At 37.8% G+C, this 24,609-nt stretch overlaps 2 protein-coding genes across 2 annotated transcripts; both read left to right on the forward strand.

The window, feature by feature from the left end:
* The first annotated feature begins 84 nt into the window (after positions 1 to 84).
* Positions 85 to 5,146, forward strand: nucks1b (nuclear casein kinase and cyclin-dependent kinase substrate 1b). Its single transcript, XM_060894231.1, has 8 exons — positions 85 to 561; positions 1,673 to 1,722; positions 2,313 to 2,364; positions 2,496 to 2,524; positions 2,618 to 2,746; positions 2,929 to 3,099; positions 3,229 to 3,369; positions 3,459 to 5,146. The coding sequence occupies exons 1-8, from the start codon at positions 545 to 547 to the stop codon at positions 3,779 to 3,781; spliced, it is 912 nt and encodes a 303-aa protein (XP_060750214.1). The 5' UTR covers positions 85 to 544; the 3' UTR covers positions 3,782 to 5,146.
* Positions 5,147 to 7,853: 2,707 nt separating this feature from the next.
* mfsd4ab (major facilitator superfamily domain containing 4Ab) lies at positions 7,854 to 13,157 on the forward strand. Its single transcript, XM_060894274.1, has 10 exons — positions 7,854 to 8,160; positions 8,743 to 8,941; positions 9,300 to 9,539; positions 10,188 to 10,323; positions 10,401 to 10,516; positions 11,049 to 11,222; positions 11,312 to 11,459; positions 11,983 to 12,053; positions 12,154 to 12,274; positions 12,375 to 13,157. The coding sequence occupies exons 1-10, from the start codon at positions 7,931 to 7,933 to the stop codon at positions 12,521 to 12,523; spliced, it is 1,584 nt and encodes a 527-aa protein (XP_060750257.1). The 5' UTR covers positions 7,854 to 7,930; the 3' UTR covers positions 12,524 to 13,157.
* The last annotated feature ends 11,452 nt before the right edge of the window (positions 13,158 to 24,609 follow it).

The following is a 24,609-nucleotide window of genomic DNA, read 5'->3' on the forward strand; positions in this document are numbered from 1 at the left end:
AAAGGGTAGAGTTTAATAATACTTTTCACGAGAGTGTAGATAGTATACACCAGTGAAAATACTTCATTATCACAGTGTCCCAAGTTTGGGATCTCCAAAAGAACAGTCTTGTCGTCCAATCCTGATTTTACGGGCATCTTAAGCCTCTCAGTCCCATCCCACTTTTTACACACGCTAAACGCCTCCTGGCTGCAACAGGCCAGGCGCAATGCTCTCAATAGTAGCTGGCTAAGCTAGTTAGCTACCATTCATCGATAGGCAGAACCAGGTCAAGCCAGTCTGTGCTTAGCCAAACCTGAACAATTTCCAAACAAAACTGTAGACTAGACAGAGGGTTCAAGTTACGGGATTTTTTGCATCGCAATCTTATTAAGAAAACGCGAGGCAAGCGAGTTAACTTAGCCTGCTGATAACTACCTGGCTTGACCGTAGCTACATACTTTAGCACGCTAGTGGTTGCTCTGTGTAACCAAACCTGCCGCCAAATATTCCTCGAACATTATTGGGACATTAAAAAGTAACGTTACGGAATCAGGTCTGCAGAATGGCGAGGCCTTCTAGGTACGTTAAAATGTTGTTGTTTGTGCTTTAAAACTGTTACTTTAAAGCTTTGTTGTTACGGTTGTACATATTTCATAACGCGACAGCCTGCGTTAGCTGGATAGTTCGCACCTCTCCATATTTGCTAGCAGCACTGATGCTAACCATCAACTAGCACCAGTTAACCGAATCGCCTTCTGTTAGCTCATTTACTTAAACCGATTATTGGGTTTGTTTTTGTGCAGAAAAAAGTTTTGTTTCCAAACAAAAATAAGATGACCGCGTATATAAACACGCCAAGCCAACATTATACACACTCAAGCTGTCCTTATGAACCGAGTACATGACTGTAATTGGGTTCCTATCTGGGCAGCTTCCAAATTAGCTCTTGAATAACACAAACACTGTAGAATTAACTAGAATTAAGTGCAAAAAATATAAAATAAAATAAAATAAAGCGTGTATTATAATATTGTACCTATTCGAAGGTAGAGACTTTAATGGCCTAGTTAAGTTTGTTCGCGCTTTGCATAATTTTGTCGCTAGCTGCTCTTATGAACATGGAGCTGTTGGCCTGTTCGCTCCCCCGCCTACTTCAATGGCGAAAGTGCGGCTGCGGTAATAACGCACTCGTAGTACAGCAAGCATCTGTTGCTAACTACGAACTAGTTTATATCTGTTGATTAAACTTTTGTAACAGGAAAGCTATTGCAGCGTTATTATCACACGAATAAGCGGTTTAGAAATGTACAGACTGTTTATCGAACTCGTAGTAAAAATAAAAAAGTTCATTTTTTTTTGTCTTTTTCTAAATATAACTCGAGTTGTGTGTGTTGCGGTTTTACATTGTGACGGTATGATACTACAGTCTGAAAATATGACCATAACATCACGATATTCACCAGAACTTTCACAAGCAAATTAACCACAAACTTTAACAAGGGAAAAAAATCACAGGCTGGGTTGAAAATAACTTAATGATAAAAAAATAATAATAAATTAATGTAAAAAAGTCTTTTTGCTGTTTTTTTTGTATGTAAACAACAATTCTTTAATTGTGCTTCTTGTTCTGGGAATAATGTTTTGGTAAATCTTCATGAATTTACTTAAATGTTTTAATTTGTCCTTGCAGGAATAAGCGGGTGGTCGATTATGCCCAATTTCAAGAGTCGGATGATGCTGGTGAGTTTGTCTTTCACACGTCATAACCTTTGTGCAGAACTCTTGGTTAATATGCAGTAACACATGTACTTGTGCATTATAGATGTGTTTTTTTTTGTTGTTGTTGTTTTCTTAAAATCCATGATCTATGATTTGTACAAATCGTGGCATAGTCCAATAGCTGTTAATACTACAGTCTTGACTGCTAGGCAACGTAATTGATTACTAAAATCTTAGTACTTAAGAAGGAAATGAAGAGGTTAAGAGTATGACCCTCTCTCACACGAACGCAGGTAATCATGTACCCTAAATGGCCAGCTCATTTCCTCTGGTTTTCACAGTGCAAGTGAATTATTACTAACTTTTGACAACAATTTCAGGCAACTCTCCTTAACAGATCTTCCTACGGTGGAGAGAGGGCGCACGCTTTGGCCTTTATTCATTTCAACAAGCCAACAATAAATGCAGAACAAAAAAGCTTCAACAAAAACACAAGCGAATGTTTACTGTGTACCATTGCTGAGGGACGATTGTATAATTACACTTTACCTAGTAACTGGTATGATGATGTTATTATGTATAATTAACTTCAACTATTTGAATTATTGTAGAGGAAGAATATGAAGGAGATTCTGACAGACCCAAGAAGGCACTGAATCAGAGGTTGGCTTCTTACATAAAAGTTCAATTTTGAATATACTCCTTCACCTGTAGTTGCATGCTTGTGTCAGAGATGTGCACGTTGATAAAGACTGTATAACATACAAGCTTAACCAGTGTCTTGTCTTTTGCAGTGATGAACCTCGAATTAAAGACCACAAGAGTAAGTGAACGTCTTGTTGATGATATTTTTCAAAGCATATTTAATGACACGTCCATTGCTCATGCATGAGTCCTTGATTTTTTTCCATCACAGAGGACTTAAGCGATGATGATAATGACTATGGTGAGGAGGAAGAGGAGGATGATGGTGGTGACAGTGACTATGAGACTAAAAAGATTAGTAAGGGAAGCCAGGCGACTGCTAAAAGGAAAAGAGCTGCAGGTACAACTTTTTTTGCTTGATTTTAAGATTTCTAATGAAAATAAAATAAACGTTTTCTATACCAGACAGTTATGAATCTGGTATGCCAAATAATATATTATTAATAGTTAATTCCATGTACAAGTAATGATGGTGTGTGTGTATGCTCACTGTGATTCGTGTATATTTTGGATGAATTTCAGATGACAGTGATGACGATGAGAAGGTTGTGAGGAAGAAGGGTCGGCAAGTGAGGCAGGCTGCCAGTAAGGCAGTCTCCAAACAGAGGGAGATTCTTCTTGGCGATGGAGGCAGTGGAGAAGAGGAGGGGGAGGAAGAGGAAGATGAAGATGACAGTGATGTTTATACAGGAGGTGCCAATATTTTTAATGCATTATACAGCAAAATAAATGGGTCTGACCTTGTGTATTTGATACTTAAGGATTCACAATAAGCTGGCAGGACACTAATTAGAGCATTTCTGAATCTTTTCACACGCATAGAGGATTCAGGCAGCGATGAAGATTTTATGGTGGAAGATGATGACGATGACAGTGACTATGGTCGGCCTAAGAGGAAGAACTCGAAAGTCACCAGGAGGAGCAAAGACAAGAAGTCCCCAAAACCCAGAATAAAAACCTCAGGTACTAGATACTAGGATAAAGGATGTGCTATGTTAAATAATCACGCACAATTGTGTTCTGTGTTAACATTTTTTTATTTTTTATTTTAGTGAGCAGGGGGCCAAAAAAGAAGAGAGGAAAGCGGCAGACTAAAGCAAAGAGGGTTGTTTCCAAAAAAGTCATCCCTAAAGACGAGGACGAAGACGTCGAGAGCCCTAGGGAGGGAGAGGAGGAGGAGGAACAGGAGAAGAAAGATGTGCAAGACAAGAAGAAAGGCGAGAAGAAAAAATCACCCTCAGCCAAGAAGGCTGAAGAGAGCGCTGGGGAAGGAGAGGACAACGACGGCGATGAGAAAGAGGGGCAAGAAAGTGAAAAGGAGAAAGAGGAAAAGGACGATGCCTCTGAGGAGGATGTTCCATCAGGTGAAGACTGAGCGTCTTCTTACTGATGGCAGAAAATTGTTTTACCTGGTTTTTGTCTTTTCTTATTGTGGAACAGTGGAGTTTACTTTCCTCACTGCTCCGGTGTTTTGGATGTTTGTTTATTTTTTTCATCCTGTAAATACAATATTTCAGATGAACTCTCTGTGAAGTATCACCCACACTATTTGCAAACCATACCGCTGAAGTTCCTGCACCACTTTCTTTATATCCAGCTTATGGTAATCTATAATAATATCGAGCATTGCTTGATGACATTTTTGCTAACTTAATCCTTATTCAGTTACAGAGTAAAGAAAGTGCTAGAACATTTATCACACCATCAGGATATTCACTGAAACATTTATGCAAAAAAAGTTTTGTTAAATTCCAACATCTCACAAAATGTATTTGCAGACTTCAGTAGAGAATATTAGATTAATGACTTGCTCTAATTCAGGGAATTGTATCTCTGTGGATTATTGCTATTACTATTTAGCTATTATAGCTAGATACAAGATTAGAAATACTGCCATAGGATATCTTTTTTTTTTTTTTGAGGGGAAACTTTATTCTAGTTCACCACATAAGCTTATCTTATGCTCTCACTCTATTAAATGTTTTTCAAAGCTGAGGGCAGTTTTTTTTTTTTTTTTGAAAATAGAAAGTTTCACCATTTCTTTTTGCCGTCAACTCATAAAAAGGCTTTACTCAATCAATATTACCCCACACCACAATATTAAATTTTTTTTTTACATCTAATCTAAGGACACGAACCTAGATCTTTTCGATTCCAAATAGTACCATGTTTTGAAATCTGTTTTGCAAAATGCTTGTTCGCTGGAAAAGGAGTGGAAGGTTATACGTCACCTTGTACATTCTCTTAACTGTTGAAAAAAAATGCTAACATTAAAAGATGTTAACATTTTATGATGCTTTTAAAACAGTTTTGCTTTGAACATTTCTGCAGCTTAAACGTAGCCTATAATTGCATTGTAGTCCCGCAGTTCATGGAGTGGCATTACGTGTGTCGTGAGTTATGTGTAGATGGTGTTACCAGCGAGGTAGCGTGTACAATGATTTGGGTGTATGAATGTTAGAAAGGCTGTCAGAAGCGAGCTAGTAACAACCTTATTATTGACTTTGTGATGCTTATATGTGTATTTTTTAAGTATTTTGATGCTTATAGATGCCTTTCAGATAAATGATCTGTGGAGCCAGTTGGATGGTAAAGCAGAAAATAATTCAGTTCACATGATCCTGAGCTTTCTCTGCTTCTTTTGTCTATTTCCATGACTTCTATCTTTGTCCAGTTATGTAGCCTTTCAATCTATGATAATTTATCTAAAATAAAACTAAAATAAAAAACTTTGTTTTAATTGAGCTGATCTGATTTTTGAAATATTTGTTTTACAAGGAAAAATAAAATGTATCTTGCCTTTAAAGTGTTGTATGAGTCATATATATATATACAGTATACACACACTGATCAGCCATAACACTCACTGACAGGTGAGGCGATTATCTCGTTACAGCGGCAGCAAGTGTCTAACTAGGGTCATATTGATAGCTAGATGACTGGGGCAGAGCATCTCCCTAAAAGATGTGGGGTGTTCTCGCTATGCAGTGGTTAGTACTTACCAAAAGTGGTCCAAGGAAGGACAACCAAGCTGACCTTGGTGGCCAAGGCTCACTTTTGCATGGGAGCTAAGGCCAGACTGTTCAGTCCAATAACAGTAAAAGTTAATGCTGGTTATTATAGGTGTCAGAACACACAGTGTATCACTGCTTGCTGTATATGGGGCTGCATTGCTGCAGACCAGTCTGAGTGCCCATGCCCATACCTGTCCAACACAGAAAGCACCTACTGTCAGCACACGAACATCAGAAATGGACCATAGCAATATAAGAAAATGGCCTGGTCTGATGAATTATTTTGCCAGGTGAGTATGTGTTGCTTTCCTGGAGAACAGATGCCACCAGGATGCACTCTGAAGAAGGCAAAATGGCAGAGGCCATGTGATGGTCTGGGCAATGTTCTGCTGGGCAATGTTACTTTGACATGTGCCACCTACGTTATTTTTTTATAAACTCAGGAAGACAAGTACGCTTGTTCATGGTAACAGTATTACCTAGAGGCAGTGCCTTCAGACAAATAATGCTCCCTGTCACACTGCAGAAATGTTCAGGAATAGTTTGAGGAGCATGATAAAGAGTTCAGGTGTTGACTTGGCCTCCAAATTCTCCAGATCTCAGTCAGAGAGAGCATGTGTGGGATGTTCTGGACAAACAAGTCTGATCCATGGAGGCCTAATCTCACAACTTAGAAGATTTCACAAGCTCTTGGTGCCAAATGCCACAGCACACCTTCAGTGTTCTTGTGGAGTCCATGAAAACTGATGTTTGAAATTCCCTAGTGCAAAATAACTATTACATCTGAATTACACCTAAATCTTTGTATGTGTAACATACATACTTGTTTGGTCATCTAAGAAATGCAAAATGAGACTTTGTGAACTTTCTCCAATCCATAACTCATCTGCCAGCTACTTCCGAATTGCTTTGTTTAACTCAGACAGCAAATGTGTTGTTTATGTTAAATGTGCTGTTTGTGTTAAACTTTAACACTGACAAGATGAAACCGTACGAAACAATCGAGTTCTCAGTTTAATGTGTGTTGCATTAAGATCCTCTGTCAGTGTAACTCACGAAGAGGATGTCAGTGCTGAGTTACAGTTGTTAATGAATGTCAATAATAAAAACACTTATTTGTAGAGGGCTTCCTTTTTCCACCCCTCAATGGATATGTCTGCAATCTTACCTCTTCTTCTATCCGAAAAGATTAGGAATGATAATGAATTCAGATGTGTTGGTATTTACAGTATAATGTATTGCTAATGTTCTTGATCTGAAAGAAAGAACACATGGCAGTTTTACTTCAGCAGTGAACTGAAAAAAGTTAGAAATTATTTTATTTTATTCCAACAGTTTATACAGCTGTATGGCATGGTGGTGCAGACGGAGTCACAAATCCATGATGGTGTGATCCTCAACAAGGGTTATTGTCTGTGTCTGCATGTTCTCCCAAATCTGTATGGAGTTCCTCCATGTTTCTTCCCACCTCCTAGAAACATGCCATTAAGGGACCTAGCTATGCTAACTTACCCTGAAGTATATATAACTATATAAATGTGCATGTATATGGTGGCCAAGTGTTCCCAGAACGGTCCCAGTGTTCCCAAAATGTTTACTCTAATTTGATTAAAAAGGCAAACCATATATTTATATTTACATTTAATAGCAAAGAGACATAACATACAGCTAAGTATGGTGACCCATACTCAGAATTCGTTCTCTGCATTTAACCCATCCAAAGTGCACACACACAGCAGTGAACACACACAACGTGAACACACACCCGGAGCAGTGGGCAGCCATTTATGCTGTGGCGCCCGGGGAGCAGTTGGGGGGGTTCGGTGCCTTGCTCAAGAACATCTCAGTCATGGTATTGCCGGCCTGAGATTAACAGTCAGATTAATGGGTCAGAATAAAGAGTCAGATTAATGGGTTTATTCTCAAAAGTTCTGCCTTTAATATTCATTTAGAGTGACCTGTAAGATTCACAGATATTTAGGTTTCCTTATTTAAAGGAAAAACAGTGATTAAACTGTAAAAATTATCTCCATTTGCCAGTGTAGGTATTTTAAAATATGACAGCCAGATATGTTACCTTGTAGGATCCATGAGTTTTATTTACTCATTGACGATTAGAAATGCTCCAGTTGCTTCAAATCTATGCAGACCACAGGAAGGACCGAGAAAGCATCACACACTAATCCGAGTCTCACACACTAATTAACCCTGTAAGAGACAGGAGTGAGGGACTGAAGCATAACCAACATTGAGATCCGATTTCAACACGATGCCAAACATGAAAATCATTGACAGTTCTAGAAAAGCTCTGTTGCATCCTACCTTTTAGGTATTAACCTGAAATGTATTTCTGTGAATATGACAGATGACAGCGTCAATGGACCTATAAATATTAAACGTCACCTGCTATTCTCTGACAGTCTAAACCTGAACAAAGGCAGTGTGAGCAGGAAGTCCTCAAAATCTTCAATAACCCTGACATTCAATAATTCATTCATTCTGAGGACAACATGTTTGTTGAGACTCGTCTTGTTACACTCTTTAAACAGAACTGGCAGCACACCCTGACATATTGGAGTGTGTTCTTCAGTTTTGGACTCTGTATAGCATTCCTTGGGCCGACCATATTAGATCTGAAATGTCAGACCAACTCAACGCTACAGGAGATCACTTGGGTTTTCTTCTCACAGCAGATATGTCTACTTATTGGCAGCTCGATTGGTGGCGTTTTCAAGAAAACGTGAGTTTGCTGTTGCATTATGTATTTTCAGTGGAAACCGAAAATATTTTCTCTCTATTTACAGACATTTGCACTTAAGGTTAAAAAATCAAAACTTTTAAAACTTGTACCAACTTTGTAGATCGGGGTGTCTAATCTTATCCGGGAAGCAGCATTCAATCTAGCAGAAACCACACCTAATTCCATCTGTTAATTTCTTCCATCTGTTAATTGATCTTGGCTTTTATAGACTCAGGCATGGCTTCTGCTTTATCGGAATGAAAACCTACACTCATGGAAATGTCTATTATGTGTAAGCATTACATTTGCAGGTATATAATGGAAAGCTTGGAGGCTAAATATTGATTTTTTTTTTTGTACTTTGATACCACAAATTAATTTCCTGCATATTTGACAAGGTAAATGTGTCATATTTCTCTATAAGGGGCTTGTGTAGTTCTGACAATGCTACAATATCCTTTCAATTTTTAATAATCAATACGATTTTAAGATTCATTTGAAACTTGTTACTGACACAATAATCTTGTATCCAGATGAATACAGACAATAGAGATACAGTACAGTGCTCTTTCTGTTTCTCAGGTTGCTCAGTGCTCTTTCTGCTCTCTTCCTGTCTTCGCTCCTCATTTCTCTGATCTTTGCCATCATTCCTCTCTGCTACAACGTACTGCAATTAGCCATAGCCATGGCTGTGTCAGGACTGTCAATGGGTATCATTGATACAATTGCAAACATTCAGCTGGTGGCTCTTTACAAGAAAGACTCTGCAATTTTCCTACAGGTGACTTAATTGCATACACACATCTAAGACCTCCACAAATAATGGAAAAAACTAAATTTTCATTTTAAACATTCAAATTTGGAACTGATAAAATATTCATATTAGGGTTAAATTAACCCTTAAATGGTTAAATGAAAAACTGTGTATAGATTAATTCATCATTTAATTATAAGATTTACAATCCATGATGGAAAAAACCCTAAAAACAATTATGCTAATTCATCGCTTTAAAACTGAGACAAATCCATCTTATCTGTTTGTTATCATTTTAAACATGCTTGTTAACCCTTTGTGATTTAATCATTTATGCTTAAAACAGCTGTTTAATGCATGACAGAACTGTCTTCCTTTTTTTTAGGCATTGCACTTTTTCATCGGCTTTGGTGCTCTTGTGAGCCCTCTGATCGCAGATCCATTCCTTACGGAGCATTGTCACAGTATAAACAGCACAGAGAACGAGGCAATAATGCACCACTTCAGACACAGTCTGGCAGGCCTCAGGAGCCCGATGCTTCTCAACCGCTCTGGAGAGCATTCTGGAGGAGTCACAGAGCAGTCCAGTGTGTCGTATGCTTTCTGGATCATGGCTCTAATTAATGTAGGATATTGATATCTTCTGCTACTTTGCTTTAAAAGTCTTTTGGATACTGAGAATATATTTATGGTTTTATTTAAGAGTTCTATCCTTGAGTATTTGCTTCATAGCTTGTATGAACTCCAACTGCCTTCCCTGTGGTCTGTATTGGGAAACACTGGTGTACCTTTTTAGTTTATTGATTGCAGCACTGAGAAAATGACAACTTGCAGCTGTATCACATGGGAACCAAACATGGATAGTTTAAAAATACACAACGTTAGTGTGAATTTCAAAGAAATGAAGGACCTATATTTGATGCCCGATGACACCTGAGATAGGCACAGGCTCCCCGTGACCCGAGGTAGTTCGGATAAGCGGTAGAAAATGAGTGAGTGAGATGAGTGAAGGACCTATAATGCTGCAATAATATGAACAATTCACAGTGTTGTGTCTCACAAGACAAACACAGATGTCTATGTACAGTACACAGGCATAAAATTCAAGACTAGTCTTCTGAAACAAACTAAACCACTTTAGAACATAATCACGAAACATTATTAGGGTGTAGTTAAAGCTAAAGAAAAAAGAACCAGGCAGGAAGGTGGAATTGGTCTGGAATTTGTGTCATAATAAGTTATATTAAATCACAGCTTGTCTCTTTTGTTCCAGCTGCCAGTACCCATTGCAGTGTTTGTGCTAATGTACTGCAAGAAGCTGATCCCTTGTTGTACTCCAGGTCTCTTGGACAAAAATGAGCTGGCCATGCAGACCAACACAACTGAGGCACAAGAGCAAGAAGCGGGAGGTACAGATAAAACCAGAACAGGTTTTCCTGATGTTTTGATGCTTTGATTTTCTAAATTACTTTCACCATTTCTCTAGGTCATGGAGACGTTTTCAGCTGCTGTGTGAATGGTAACCTCCGTGAGCTTCCTGTCTCGTTCTTTGGAATTCATATTCTGGGAGGCCTGGTCCTCTTTATGACTGATGGCATTGTGGTGAGCAGTTATTAGTTACTGTATACTTTTATATACCCTATATGGTCAAAGGTGTGGCCACCTGTCCATCACAACCAAATGTACATTTTGAACATCCCATTTCAGATTTAGTGTCTCCTTTGCTTTAACAATAAATTCTGCTCTTATGCGAAGGCTTTCCATTAGATTTTGAAATGTAGATGTGATCTTTTGCCCATTCAACCACAAAAGCATAAGCGTGATTAAGAACTGATGTCAAGTGAGGAGCCCTCAATGCTCTAGTTTATTCCAAAACTGTTCAGTGAGGCATGGAGTTTAGGTCACTTGTGTTCTTCCACTCCAACCTTGGTAGAACAGGTTTAGTTCCAGTGAATGGGGAAATTGTAATGGTTGAACATACAAAGAAATTCAATACATTGATGTGCTTCCAACATTCTGGCAACAGTTTGGTAAAGAACCACATATGGGTGTAATGGTTAGGTGCCAACATTTGACCGTATAGTGTATATGTATCTTTATGACTCATGTAACAGACACTGACACCTGGTTATAGGGTGCCTATGCTGGTTTTGCGTACACATATGCTGTGACGTCTCCGATGTCACTGAATGCTAAAACAGCTGGCTATTTACCGTGTATCTTCTGGGCTGCTATCACTGGAGGAAGGCTGATATCCATTCCACTGGCTTATCGCTTCAGACCAGTGTACCTGCTCGTGTTTAGCCAGGTAAATGCTTTGATATAGTTCTACAATTTCATTTAATATGTACACACTTGCTACTAAACTCTTTCTATTTATCTGGATGTGTTCCTCAGGTTGGCGTAATAGTGACTGTATTGCTACTGCTGATTTTTTATACTAGTAGCATATTCCTGTTTGTGGGGACATGTTTACTTGGTCTTTTCCTCAGCAGCATCTTTCCATGCATGCTTGCTTACACTGAGGACGTTCTAGACTACAAGGGTATGTCAAACATATACATTTGTAGATTACACATCACATTCGTTATTTACTTTTGAGAGCAGATATAAACGAATGTATAAACTACAGCTTATTAATCGTAAGACCAAATTTCAAGTTGTGAATTCAAGGCCTAGCTTTAGATATTACAATAACATGATGTAACCTCTGTAAATTTTTACTCTTGTTTACTAATTTATATACAGCATTTTGGCTTTTTTTGTCTGTGAAATGCTACTTGTGATGTTTTTCTTACTTCATACCTTTAAAATTCTCGAAGTATTCCTTTTGAAATTTTCCACAAGTTTGTAACCTAAACAAACAGCATCATGACCAAGGAACTATTAAAACACTAAAATATTGGGTCGATTAAAATACTGCATTATAGCATTATTTTTGGCATTCTTGCATTTTTTTATGCACTCTAGTACCATTAAAAAAAACTGTGATGAAGTTCAAGGTAGTGATCACTGAATCTTTTAATCCATTGTACATTTTGGTCACAAGGCAAAATTTTTTTTTTCAGGATGTGCCACCACTGTCATAGTGACCTGTGCTGGAATGGGTGAAATGGTCCTACAGGTCGTGGTTGGATCGGTATGACATTCAAAATTTGCCAGCCTCCATTTTTCCAGCTCTTTTATCTCCTGAATTTTCAGATCATTTAGTCTTTTTCTGTCTATGATATTTGCTCTAGATCATTCAGACAGAGGGCAGCTATAGTTTCCTCCTCTGTGGCATGATTGCTGGGTGTATTGGGTTTGTTCTCTTCTTTGGCCTCATGCTGTGTCACTACTTCCACAGAAACTACATCAGAGGTAAAATGGATATGCTTCCTACCTCTACAGTTATCAAAATATTTAGTAGTTTAATAAAAACATAATTTTGTACCTACATCTCATTTCCCATTGAAAATAGGAACATCTAAAAAGCCAGCTAAGGTGGAGCAACCAGACCCAGTGGAGATACCAACTGAAGCCCCAGAGAGGGAAGATGAGAAAGCAGAGCAGAAAACAGAGGAGAAAATATGGGACAAATTAGAGATAAAAACAGAGCAGAAAAAATAAGAAAGATAATAATTTCTATAAATGTAATTTTGAGCGACTGTTTCAAACTCTCATACTAACATACAGGCAAAGTAATACCTCAAAACACAATGCTATGATCCAGTAGTTTCTTTTGGCATGAAATCAAAGTTAAAATATTCAATAAGCCTGCATAATATTAGTATAACATAGTCTTCTTAGTTGCAAGCTAATGGAGTAAGCCTGTTTTCTGTAAATCTCATTCTGCTATGTATTACAGGAAGACACCACAGCGCAGGCTTGTTTAAACAGTTCCAGTATTTTTTTAGTGAAAAAGCAGGAGTGTCTTACGATGCCTGTCTGATTTGTACTAGGGTCAATAGACTACTGACAAAAGTTAGTAGTGTTGGATCATATTTCCACTATGTATCTTTGTATGTGCTGTGTGGTCCTATTGCATTGACCAGACTACTCTTCTTTTTGAATTTTTCATCTTATTTATTGTTGTAAAATGTATTTTGTAAAATGTTTCTTAGGCATTTCATGTTAGTGAATGTGGCTGCATATTGTCTCTAAAATCTTGATGAATGGGGACCTGTTATTCTTGAGAAATTGTCCTTTTGTTGGTATGTAGATACTATACAGTGGTTTTACTGTACAGTAATAAACTCTTTTAAAAAGATTTTACTCACATGTTTGTCCTTCACAATTCTGTTATCAGACACATAAACAAAATGTCCCTAACATTTATCAGTAAATTCCTTAACACAGTGTGGTGGGATATTCACTACTTTCTATTTCAATTCAGGTGAATTTTATTTTCGTAGCACTTTCAACAACAGATGGGAAGCCGTGTGTAGATTTCAATTTCTAATGAGCAAGCATATGTCTTCTGCATTTTTTTTAAAGGAAAAAGACTCAAATGGGAATCCTCTTCTGTGCTATTTATTTAGAGCATGAAATTAATTGTAAGAAGAAAGCTATTATTTAAAAAAAAGACAAACAAAACAAAACAAAAAAACACACTACATGAAAAACATGAATTCCAAAAAAAAATTTTTTTCCCTAAAAAACATAATTTATGGTTTGGCAAAAAAAACCCACACTTAAGCATGGTGGTGGTAGCATGTTGTGGGGATGCATCAGTTAGCAGGGACTGGAAATCTAGTCATGGCTGAGGGCAAAATGGATTCAATTACAGGGCTGTCCGAGAAGAACCGGTTACAGTCTGCAGGAAACATGGTGGAGACCGGGTTGTAGGATCACCCTCCAAAAGAACAACGACTGTAAGCATGCTACCAAGCTTCACTGGAGTGTATTAGCATGGCCAAGTAAAAGATTATCAAGACTGCTGATACCCAATGGTCTTTAACATTTCTGACAGGGCTTTAGCAATTTTTCCAAGAAGAATGCTGTAATTGCAGCCAAACAATTGACCAAGGGGAATGTCAGCAGGAAGGTGAGTGATTGGTATAGTGGTTGTTGGAACGTGCATGTCTCTGTAATATTCAGATTGCAGCAGGAAGGTACATCATAAGTCATCATTTCCAAGATGAAGAGCCTGTAACAGCAGAGGCACAACCAGGACAATCCAGAAGTAACAGCAACCAGAATATTGTCAGGCAACAGGAGTGTACTATGAGTTTAAAAGGATTTACATAACTTAAAGACTGAGCATAGACATGAGGGCATTTTGGGATATAAAGCATTACACCAGGTCATTGAAAAACAAACCTGAGTAATCATGCAAAATTCTCCATGTTCATGAAAACCCATAGAAATGCTAGTTTTACAAAATGCCTGACAAAAAAAAAATTATTTCAACCAAGCCTTAACCTACAGTCCTGAACAATAAAAAGAATATTCCATAATTAGCGGTAGTAGAAAATGCTAGTTGTTGGAGATGTTGGACGACCGATTGCAAGGTTGTGAGTTCAAATCCCAGGCCACTGCTTGGCCTGAGAGCAAAGCCCTTAACCCACAACTGCTCAAGTCACTCTGGGTAAGGGAGTCACAAATGTAAATAATTATGACTGAACATACAGGGACACTTGGATATGGGAGCCTGCAAGATAGAGATGCAAGAAGATGCAAGATGATTAAGAATATTACAGATCTTGTAACTGTTTAAGATGTGACTGTTTATTTTAACTTAACTATATTTGACCATTGAAAAGTTTGGTGGTTGTTATTCATTTTCAACACTAGATGTCAGAGATGCCTTAGATACTTTCAGCTATCAAAACAGCACAGTTTATAATGGATCAATTCAGTACTGTTAGTTGTAACGGTATAAGTATAGGTATAAGTTAGTTATAAATAATAATAATAATTACAGACATAAATAGACATGCCTCCATAAGCTTTTACTGGCAAAGGCTTTGCCCATGTGTTGCATAAAGCCCTGGACATTCATCCTAGTAACTGTCAACAGTTAACTGCCTCTACTAACTTTCTCTAGCAACTACAAGTAACTTTCTCTAGTATATTCATAGACATGGACAATTGGCGATTGGAGATAGTATGATAGTAACTGAATACTCTCTCTCTCTCTCTCTCTCTCTCTCTCTCTCTCTCTCTCTCTCTCTCTCTCTCTCTCTCTCTCTCTCTCTATATATATATATATATATCTATATATATATATATCTATATATATATATATATATATATATATATATATATATATATATATATATATATATATATATATATATATATATGTGTGTGTGTGTGTGTACATACAAGAGGTTAGGGTAGAGGGTAGGTGAGGGTGGAACAAAATGGGGTGAGCAAGAAGAGAAAAACATAACTTAGGTGCTGGGTGAAGTGCTGTGCAGGACCTGGATGACCTCGATTAGTATGAGGAGGTGGTATGGCTTGCACGGCACGTGGAACAGTAGCGCGCTCAACTTCCTGTCTTGGGTAGGATTGTCTACATATATAACCAAGAGTGCAAGTTTGGATTGCTTGAGGACTTTCGTTTATTTAATTAGACTATTTATTTAATATATGATTAGGAGAGGCAATCAGAATAATGCAATGTTGAATAGAGTGATTATCAATAGTATCAGTACAAATGCTTGAATGAAAATTGGTTCACTTGTTTAATATTCTTGCACCCTAGGTACATAGCAGGCATCTGTTATATTTTTGTAACACTAAGATGCCTACCAAAAAGACCTTTCCAATAAAATGAGTATAAAACCACAATGTCAGTGTGCTTCCAGAATCCTGTATCCCCAAGACCACATCCACCACAAATCAATCTTTTACACTGTGACACACCAAGGCAGCCTATCTATCTCACTGCCTCAAGGCAAAAGCAAGCCTACATCCTCAGCTTTATCAGAAAGCCAATCTCACTCCTCTAAACAAGATAAATCAGGCCATGACAGGCGTGAGAATGGGCTTCAGCAGGCTGTGTGCAGGCAGGGAGCCGTTCAGTCAAGCTTTCTGGACTTTTCTGTCTCTCTCCTGCTGCTCTGGCTTTCTGACCATTACAGTATAGAAACTGATGATGCCACTAATTCAATGGCGTGTTCACAAAAAATAAAAATCCCTGTTATCTGGCTTAAAAAAATAATAAAATGAGTGCTTAACTAGCAGAGTGAACCTCTGAATGCTATCAAAGCCTATCTATCCAAAGGACCCCATATCTTTTTTTTTTAATTGTGTAGCAAGTCTCCTAACCTAAAAGCTTAAAGATTTTAAATTGTTTGCTAAACAGATTTACCCATAGCTCGTACAGTCTATGCCAGATAAATGTGAATAAAAAAGGTTCCACAAAGAAGCTACCATAGTGAAGAAACTAAAGGGATCCCAGGGTTTTCTAAATGAGTTCAACCCTATGAGAAGTACAAAGGAAGCTGAATCTATAAATGAAATGCATTTCTTTCTTTGGAATGATCACTAGTGTTGGACAGTACAAGTGAGTGTCTGTCTTCATTCCAGTCTCCATTGATTTCCAGGTTGTCACTGTCAAGCATCATTGGCTCTCAATTAACTCACTAATGAAAGGTTTATTGATCTTTAGTACATCAAAACTGCAATCATTACCATGATATGGCTGATGCCTCAAGTTCTGTCATTTGCTCAATTATATTTGTATTTAATGCTGTGGATGAGGGAAGGGAAATAAACATTGTCTTGTTTCCTGAATTCAGATTTTAACTGATTATTTGAAATGGAGGGAGTGAATTAACTCTCTATAAAGATCTGGGGTAGTGACAGATGACCTTTAACACAAGAGCAAGCTTACGTTTTGATCCACCTGACACAGTGGCTGTCAATTGAAAGGGAAGATTTTTGTGGAATGCACGGATGGACTTGGATGCTGGTTAAACAGAGCAGGCTGGCAGAGGCGAGATAACACAGCCTGTAGCCCTACAGAGACAGTGCCCTTGTTTCAGTGATGCGGTGTCTTTGCTGTTTTCCTTTCAGGTCTAAATGAAAGACGAAGCATTGTTAATCAGCTTCAAACACTTTGTAGAAAATCAGCTTAGTAAGAATTGGAGACAATGAGAAGATCACCAAAAAAATCACTGAGAACATCATCACAGTGAGAAACCTTATAATGTCCCCTTATATCATAACTATTTTACAATATGATTAAGCCCACTAAAACAGCAGTGACACAATTAGTGCACTCAAACTGATTGTTAATGATTAATCATAATCATCTCATTTGATATGTAAAAGAGATTCCAAGTAGTTTCTCAGCTCCCAGACTGTCTGGATGGGTCTTTTCCCTGCTGATGAGTGTTTCATTATGATGCCATCTCAATGCAGGAGTCTCCATCTCCCAGCCAAGCCAATGCTTAAAATAGAGCTCAGACAGACTGGACCATAGAATACAGCTGAGAAACACCACACTCTTGTATTGATTTTAACTTGGACGCCTATCTGAAAGAAACATGTAAATATAAGCAGCTCACAGAAGTAGTCATTTAATTTTGTATAATGTCATTATAAAGTTGTGTTTATTCTGCTGTTTCAGGAAATTTACTCTACAAGATGCAAATGTAGTTTGTGATTTCAAAGCAGAAAATATATATATGTATATTAGACTAAACAGACACCGGACAAATTAAAGGAAAAAACACTGGCTCTGTCATGCAGTAAGGATTATTTTAGGGGATGTTTGGTGGCTTAGCTTAAGTCAACTTGTTCACAATCAGGCAGGAGTCACAACAAATCAATTTAAAATCTTTAGGACTGAACTCATGACACTTAATCCATGATCATTCTGAACATGGTCTCATCCAGGATGACAATGCTTCCATTCACAGGACAAGAGAACCCAATGAGAATAAAATCAATTTAAATCATATGCTATGGTCTTAACAGTCACAGGTTTTCACCAACTGAACAACTATGCGAGATTATGGACTTATGTGATAGACAGCACTCTCCACCACCATCATGAATTTAGACAAAGGCAGGTGGAGGTCAGGTGAAATAATTCAATTCAATTCAATTAATTTCAATTCAAATTTGTTTATATAGCACTTTTAACAATTGACATTGTCTCAAAGCAGCTTTACAGAACATAAACATAAAAAAGGTTAATATAAAGAATAATATAAAGATTAATATCATACAAAAATTCAAGATTAATATTAGATATATTTAAATGAGGGGGCACGGTGGCTTAGGTGTGTGATTGCGTGAGTGAATGAGAGTGTGTGTGTGTGTGCCCTGCGATGGGTTGGCACTCCGTCCAGGGTGTATCCTGCCTTGATGCCCGATGACGCCTCAGATAGGCACAGGCTCCCTGTGACCCAAGGTAGTTCAGATAAGCGGTAGAAAATGAATTAATTAATATTTAATTGTATTTGTATTTATCCCCAATGAGCAAGTCTGAGGTGACTCAGGCGATTGTGGCGAGGAAAAACTTCCTTGAATGGTAAAGGAAGAAACCTTGAGAGGAACCAAACTCAAAGGGGAACCTCATCCTCATTTGGGTGACACTGGAGGGTGTGATTATAAATATACAGTCTGACAAATGTTGTATTGTTGAGAAGGTTGAGTTGGTTTCTCTCTCTTAGTATGTCCGAATATTTCCAACTGGAGCTTGTAAATCTCTAGATGCCTCAGGATCCTCATGGGGTCATCCTCATCTCAGTGGAGGTCCAATACCTTCATGGCACAGAGGACTATAAGAGCTGGTACAATTTCTCAAAAAAGAATGAAGCAGTGGAGAAGAATTAGCGTAGCTGCTGTTCATAATGTTAGCAAGCACTTGATGATAATGCGCATTTGGTCAGATGTATTAGAGCACAAGATTATGGGATGTATTATGTGTACGCCTGACTAAAGAGATAAGTTTTTAATCTACATTTAAACTGGGTAAGTGTGTCTGAGCCCTGAACACTATCAGGAAGACTATTCCAAAGTTTGGGAGCTAAATACGAATATGCTCTACTGCCTTTTCGAAATATTCTTTTATTTTTTTGCAGATGATTATGGTGTAATTAGATTCAGATGGATTATTTTTATAATGTCTACATCCATGTCCTTTAGTTGTAAGTAGACAGTTGAGCTCTGACTTGAAAACCATTCGATAGCTAATGTTAGCTACGTTTGCCTTTTCAAAATTGTCAGCATTCTTTGCAATGTTTGTGGGGTGTCCATTGAGCGAGTGTTAATTACAATAGATAAAATTAACTTTATCTTTGTATTTACACAGATTTTTGAATAGTTGAGGCCAAATCTTTATACACCTAGCCCTCTAAATTGTCATTGTATGCTTTGGCATTATGATTTCTATTCATTAAATATAAGGGCGCTACACCAAACCCGTTCCAGCTTGACAATGCTCCTGTGCACAAAGTAAGGTCCATAAAGATATGGTTTGACAAGCTGTTGTGTGGAAGGTCTTAAGTTGTCACCCCCACTAAGAATACCTTTGAGATCATTTGGAGCAGTGCATGACCTCACAAATGCTCTTGTGCCTGAATGGGCAAATCCCCTCAGCCACACACCTCCTTACTTTTCAATAAGCACACATGACTGCAATGGTCAGGTCTCAACATACATTTGACCATATTATGTAGATCCAAGGACTGAATGAACTTTGGTTGTTTCAACTGAACCTTAAGACAACAACAAAGGAACTCAGTAAATAGTAGGAACTAAACACGCAATGCAGCAATTATAGTTTTACATTATTGATTTTGACATTTTCTTCCACATATTTTCTCAAAATCTCCCAAATTATATGAAAGATGTTCATCAGCAGCAATTTTCAACAATTCTAAAACTTGGGCTTAGACACAATTTTCTGGCGGACTGGAACAGGTTATCTTATAGAATTGCTTGAATCTGGCTCTGTTCATGTTGGCCTTGGTGCCAGAATTTTTGGACATTGATTTAACACATTTAGTATGAAAATAATTCAATAAAATACTAGTCTTAATTTAGACTAAAAATTTAGAAAAGAAAATGTTCAATTAATCAGTTTTTATATTTTTAAAAAATATTTTCAAGTTATTATGAGGATATCAAAATGATGAATGTTACCTCATTCATGCAGAAAAAAAATGCCTATTCATATATACTTTTGAATTTGATGTTGCAATACAGTAAAAAGAGAAATATTCACAGGGGGTGACCTTTCTGAAGGCACTGTACATCCACTATTAAGAAAATTCTACATCACTATGGCCTGAATGGCTGTCAAGCAAAGAAGAAAGCCCCTACTCTAAGACTCTAGCAATCCTCACTATATGACCAGCATAATAAATCCAGGCTGAAGTGCTATGTATGAAGGAAAGTGGTGGTTTTAACTGGATCCATGTTTTGGTTGGTCGTTCTGTTACGGTGCAGGACAAAGGCGAGTGAGGATCCAAATGCAGTTTAGAGTTTAATAGTCCAAAACACAAGAAACAGATGAACAGACAGGCAGACAGAACAAGGCAGCAAACAGGGCTAACAGGACACAGGAACAGGCACACCAACATCCAACATCAGACAACGACCAACCCCAGGGAAGTGAACAAACAGAGTATATATAGCTGACAGGAACCAATGACAAAGCAGAGACAATCAAAGACAAAGACAACACACCTGAGGAGATGAATGAGTACAATTAATGTCCATGGAAACCAAATAGTGGGCGGAGCAAACAATTAGCCACAGGGAAAGACAGCAGACAGAAACAGGACAGAAACACAGACAGACTCATTACAGAAGTACACCATATTAACTGTGATGCATGAAGGTGGCATTATGTTGTGGATGGAGCTTTTGAAAAAGGGACTAATGCTCGATAGAAGACATCATGAGGAAGGAGGATTATCTAGAAATACTGACACAAAACCTCAAAACATCAGCCGAAAAGTTGAAACATGAACTGCATCTTCCAGTATTAAAATGATTCTAACCATAACACTAAAGTTATAAAAAAATTGGCATAGGGACACCAAAGTAAAAGCATTAGAGTGGCTATCACAAAACCCTGACCCGAATTCTATAAAAAAAATGTGTGAACTGAACTGAAAAAGCGTGTCCAACAAGGCGGCCAACAAACCTGCCTGAGTTACAGCAAGGTATTTTGAGAAACTTATAAAAGGCTGCCCCAGGTATTTGTGTGACATTATTTAAATATTTAAAAGCAATGATATCACATACTAAGTGTATGTATATTTTTGACTCACTGAAATTTTAATACAGCAAATCAAAACTTCTCTTTCTCTCTAAGAGGTACAAAAAGAGTCATTATATCATTTGAATTGTAATAAACCAAGGTGATTCTCAAGTGAAAGGAATAGCACAAAGCTTTCCAGAGGAAAAATCCATTGCAAATACAAAATGCACAGGTTGGCTGATCCCTGCTAAAGTATTTATTATTAAAGTATGTAGTATTATCTATTATAGACATGTGTATACTGTATACATCAGCGGTGTCCAATCTTATCTGGAAAGGGCTGGTGTGGGTGCAGGTTTTCATTCCAACCAAGCAGAAGCCACACCAGAGTCTATTAAAAGCCAATAACAACTGATTAAACAGGTGGAATCAGGTGTGGCTTCTGCTTGGTTGGAATGAAAACCTGCACCCACACCGGCCCTTTGTGGATAAGATTGACACCGCTGGTATACTCTCTCTGTACACACACACACACACACACACACACACACACACACACACTTACTATACAATGTTCTTTCAGCTGCTCTGAGAAAGAAGCCTGGAGGTATGCGGGTGCTGGGTGAAGTTGCTAGCTGTTAGTGTGAAGCTGAAGTGCTTTAGTGTGAAGGCTGTTAACAATGTGGTGGACTAACCCCAATGCACTCATTTTCTCTCCTTAACTGCCACACCACTGTTACATGTTGAGTGCAGCAGACAGCAGGGGATGGTGAGGAACACAGTATGAAAAGATCAGTTCTCTCTGCCTGGCTTTAACCTATGGGTTGTGACAGCATTCTGTAGAAGATGGAATAATAAACATGTGACTACTCAGACTTTGACTGAATGTTTTGGTGGCAGGACACTGCCACCATGTCTTATAATGCCTAACAGAGAAGGGGAAAACATTGCAATGCATTGCATCATGGAATGGTTTGTTTGTGTTTATATTTGTGTGATATTTGTGAGCCAAAGTAAAGCATATGCAGTAAAGAATATAGAAAGATTTTTTTTTCAAATGGCCACAAACAGTGGAATATTTTGATAATGTTAAATGTCAATTTCATGTCTCTCTCTCTCTCTCTCTCTCTCTCTCTTCCTCCATAGAGTAACCATGCAAGCCGATGCATAGTAATGAACTAAGCTGGTGTGTCTTTTTGACAGAGAGAGAGATAGAGAGAGAGAGTGGCTGAGGAGGGGGGCAAGGACAAGTGTGTGTGTGTGTGTGTGTGTGTGTGTGAGTGTGTGTGTGTTTGTGTGTGTGTGTACTGATGCAGTGAGAGCTGTGAGGATAAAGCAGAGAGCAGTGAAGGGATGCAGAGGAGAATGGAGGGAGCCAAATAATCCCTCTGTCTGTGTACTCTTTCACTCTTTCCTTTCATTTCTTTCTCTCTCCTCCTAGCAGACGGATAGTCCTGAAGATGATTCACTGTGCTGTGGAATCTTTTCCAACTCAAATTCTTTGCAATTTCTCTCTCTGTCTTTCTTTCTATTATTTTATATCCAGTAATGCTACAGGGTGTCCTAGAGGGCCCTGGAGAATTTCTGTAAAAAGGCATTTGAGAGAGAGCTGAAAAAAGAAGAGTGGGACCAGGAAAAGAGGCTGAAAGAAGAGAAGCACGCAGGAGGAAAGGAATGTGGCTCTGAGGACGGAAGAGCACCTGCTGCCCTTCACAACCTATTTCCTGGGCTAAAGAAATGGTACAGAGGAAAAGGCCACTGAGGAAACGAAAATAGCCTGCACAGACAATCTTTTTTTCCAATCCTGACATGATGCACAATACTTCTAAATGAACTATTTCTTCTCTGTGATGCCACATGGAAGTCAGTTTTGGCGGTACGTCATCAAATGTTTATATGTTAAAATATCTCACAGTTCTCTTTTAGGAATTTTTTTTAAATTGGACCAAAAAAACTGAGCACCTGATGACTGTGCAGCTCAAATATCGGTTAGAGTTCTAGTCTCAAGGGGTGGGGGAGACAGCGACATATAAAAGCTCTCCCCCCTCCTTCTGTATTCTTTCCATCTAAGTGGCAGGGGCAACCAGCCAAAGCTAAAGCACAAGGGCTCATTGACGAAAATAAGAATGCCGCTTGAAGCTGGGGCCCAATCTCGCCCTCTCTTTTCCTTTATTCTGCTCTTAAGGAAAGTTTAAACTCCTATTTTTTTCCATTCCGCTTACCAAGCCATGCAGCATGCTTTCAGGTAAAAAAAAAAAATCTAAATCAATATTTATTAAGAATTGCAAAATAGGTATTTCTAGCCAGATTTTAAACATTTTTATCTCTGAAACAGTCTCATGCTCTCTGTCTATGTCACACATGACCGCACACAGAAGTGGTGGAAATGAAGGTAAGTTTTTTTTTCCATCTTGTTTCCTTTATACGGCCACAACCCATTCTCTACTTTTGCAATGGTATGATATTGATATGAAAATATATATAATTAAATTTCCTAGAAGATAACAGCTATGTAGGTAGACAAGCAGTAAAGTCTAAATAGTTTAAGTTCAATTGTATTGGCTTTGTATGATATGTACAGACTAAATGTCTGTCTAAATGTTTTAAATGTAAAGTGAAAATCAAAACAAAACAAAAAACAGTATGCTGTATATTAATGGATTAAAACAAAAAAAATCAGCCGATCATTAAAAAAAATGTATACATGCAATAAAGTTATTAAATCCAAGCTTATGAATAGATTGGGGAAGCTGCTTCATGAAGTGGATGTACTTCAGCTAATCTCTCTCTCTTTTTTAAACACATTAGTCCTTAAACTATGAGATCTGATCTGTTTTATAACAAAAGCTTAGTATGTTGCTACCGTATGTGTGTATGCACTAATACATTAATGATGGTTTCCACACAAAAAGGTGGATCAGTTTATATCCTTTTACTGCCTTAATGACCTCAAACTGTTGACATTCAACCAAATAATACTCTGCATAGGAGACCAGGTTTCAGAATTAATTCTAGAGGTTATAACCAAGACGAAAGTTCAGTTCAAATATAGTTGGTATTGGTGACTAAGTGACCTTACCTTTAAATTTATACTCTTTTGGATTGCAATCAAGTTGATCCAAAAACTCAGCAGGCTTTGTGTGTAACCTAATAGGTTTTCTTCATGAAGAAACACGATGAATCAACCACAGGGTGGTGTGGTGTGATGTGGTGTGATCCATTAGCACACTGAATGTGACTATTTTCCCATTCCCCTATTTTTCCAACAGCACAACTTAATTTTTTTGTTCCTTACATTACAGCAACTTCAGAATGATATATAACAGTTTTTAATATATATTCTAAAAAAAAGATGTCATACATTTGATATGTTTTATCGATATATAAGGAATGTCCGTATGTAACAAGTTGCTAACAGTTGTCACTTACATCAGAGTAGTTATAAGCAGTCAAACATTTCTTCTATGAATGTTTCATGAACGTCTCATTACAGAAAGCTTCACCATTATTCGTTTATCCATTCATTGTTAATCAGAGATAC

This window comes from Tachysurus vachellii, chromosome 19, assembly GCF_030014155.1.
Source record: "Tachysurus vachellii isolate PV-2020 chromosome 19, HZAU_Pvac_v1, whole genome shotgun sequence".
Lineage (NCBI taxonomy): Eukaryota > Metazoa > Chordata > Actinopteri > Siluriformes > Bagridae > Tachysurus > Tachysurus vachellii.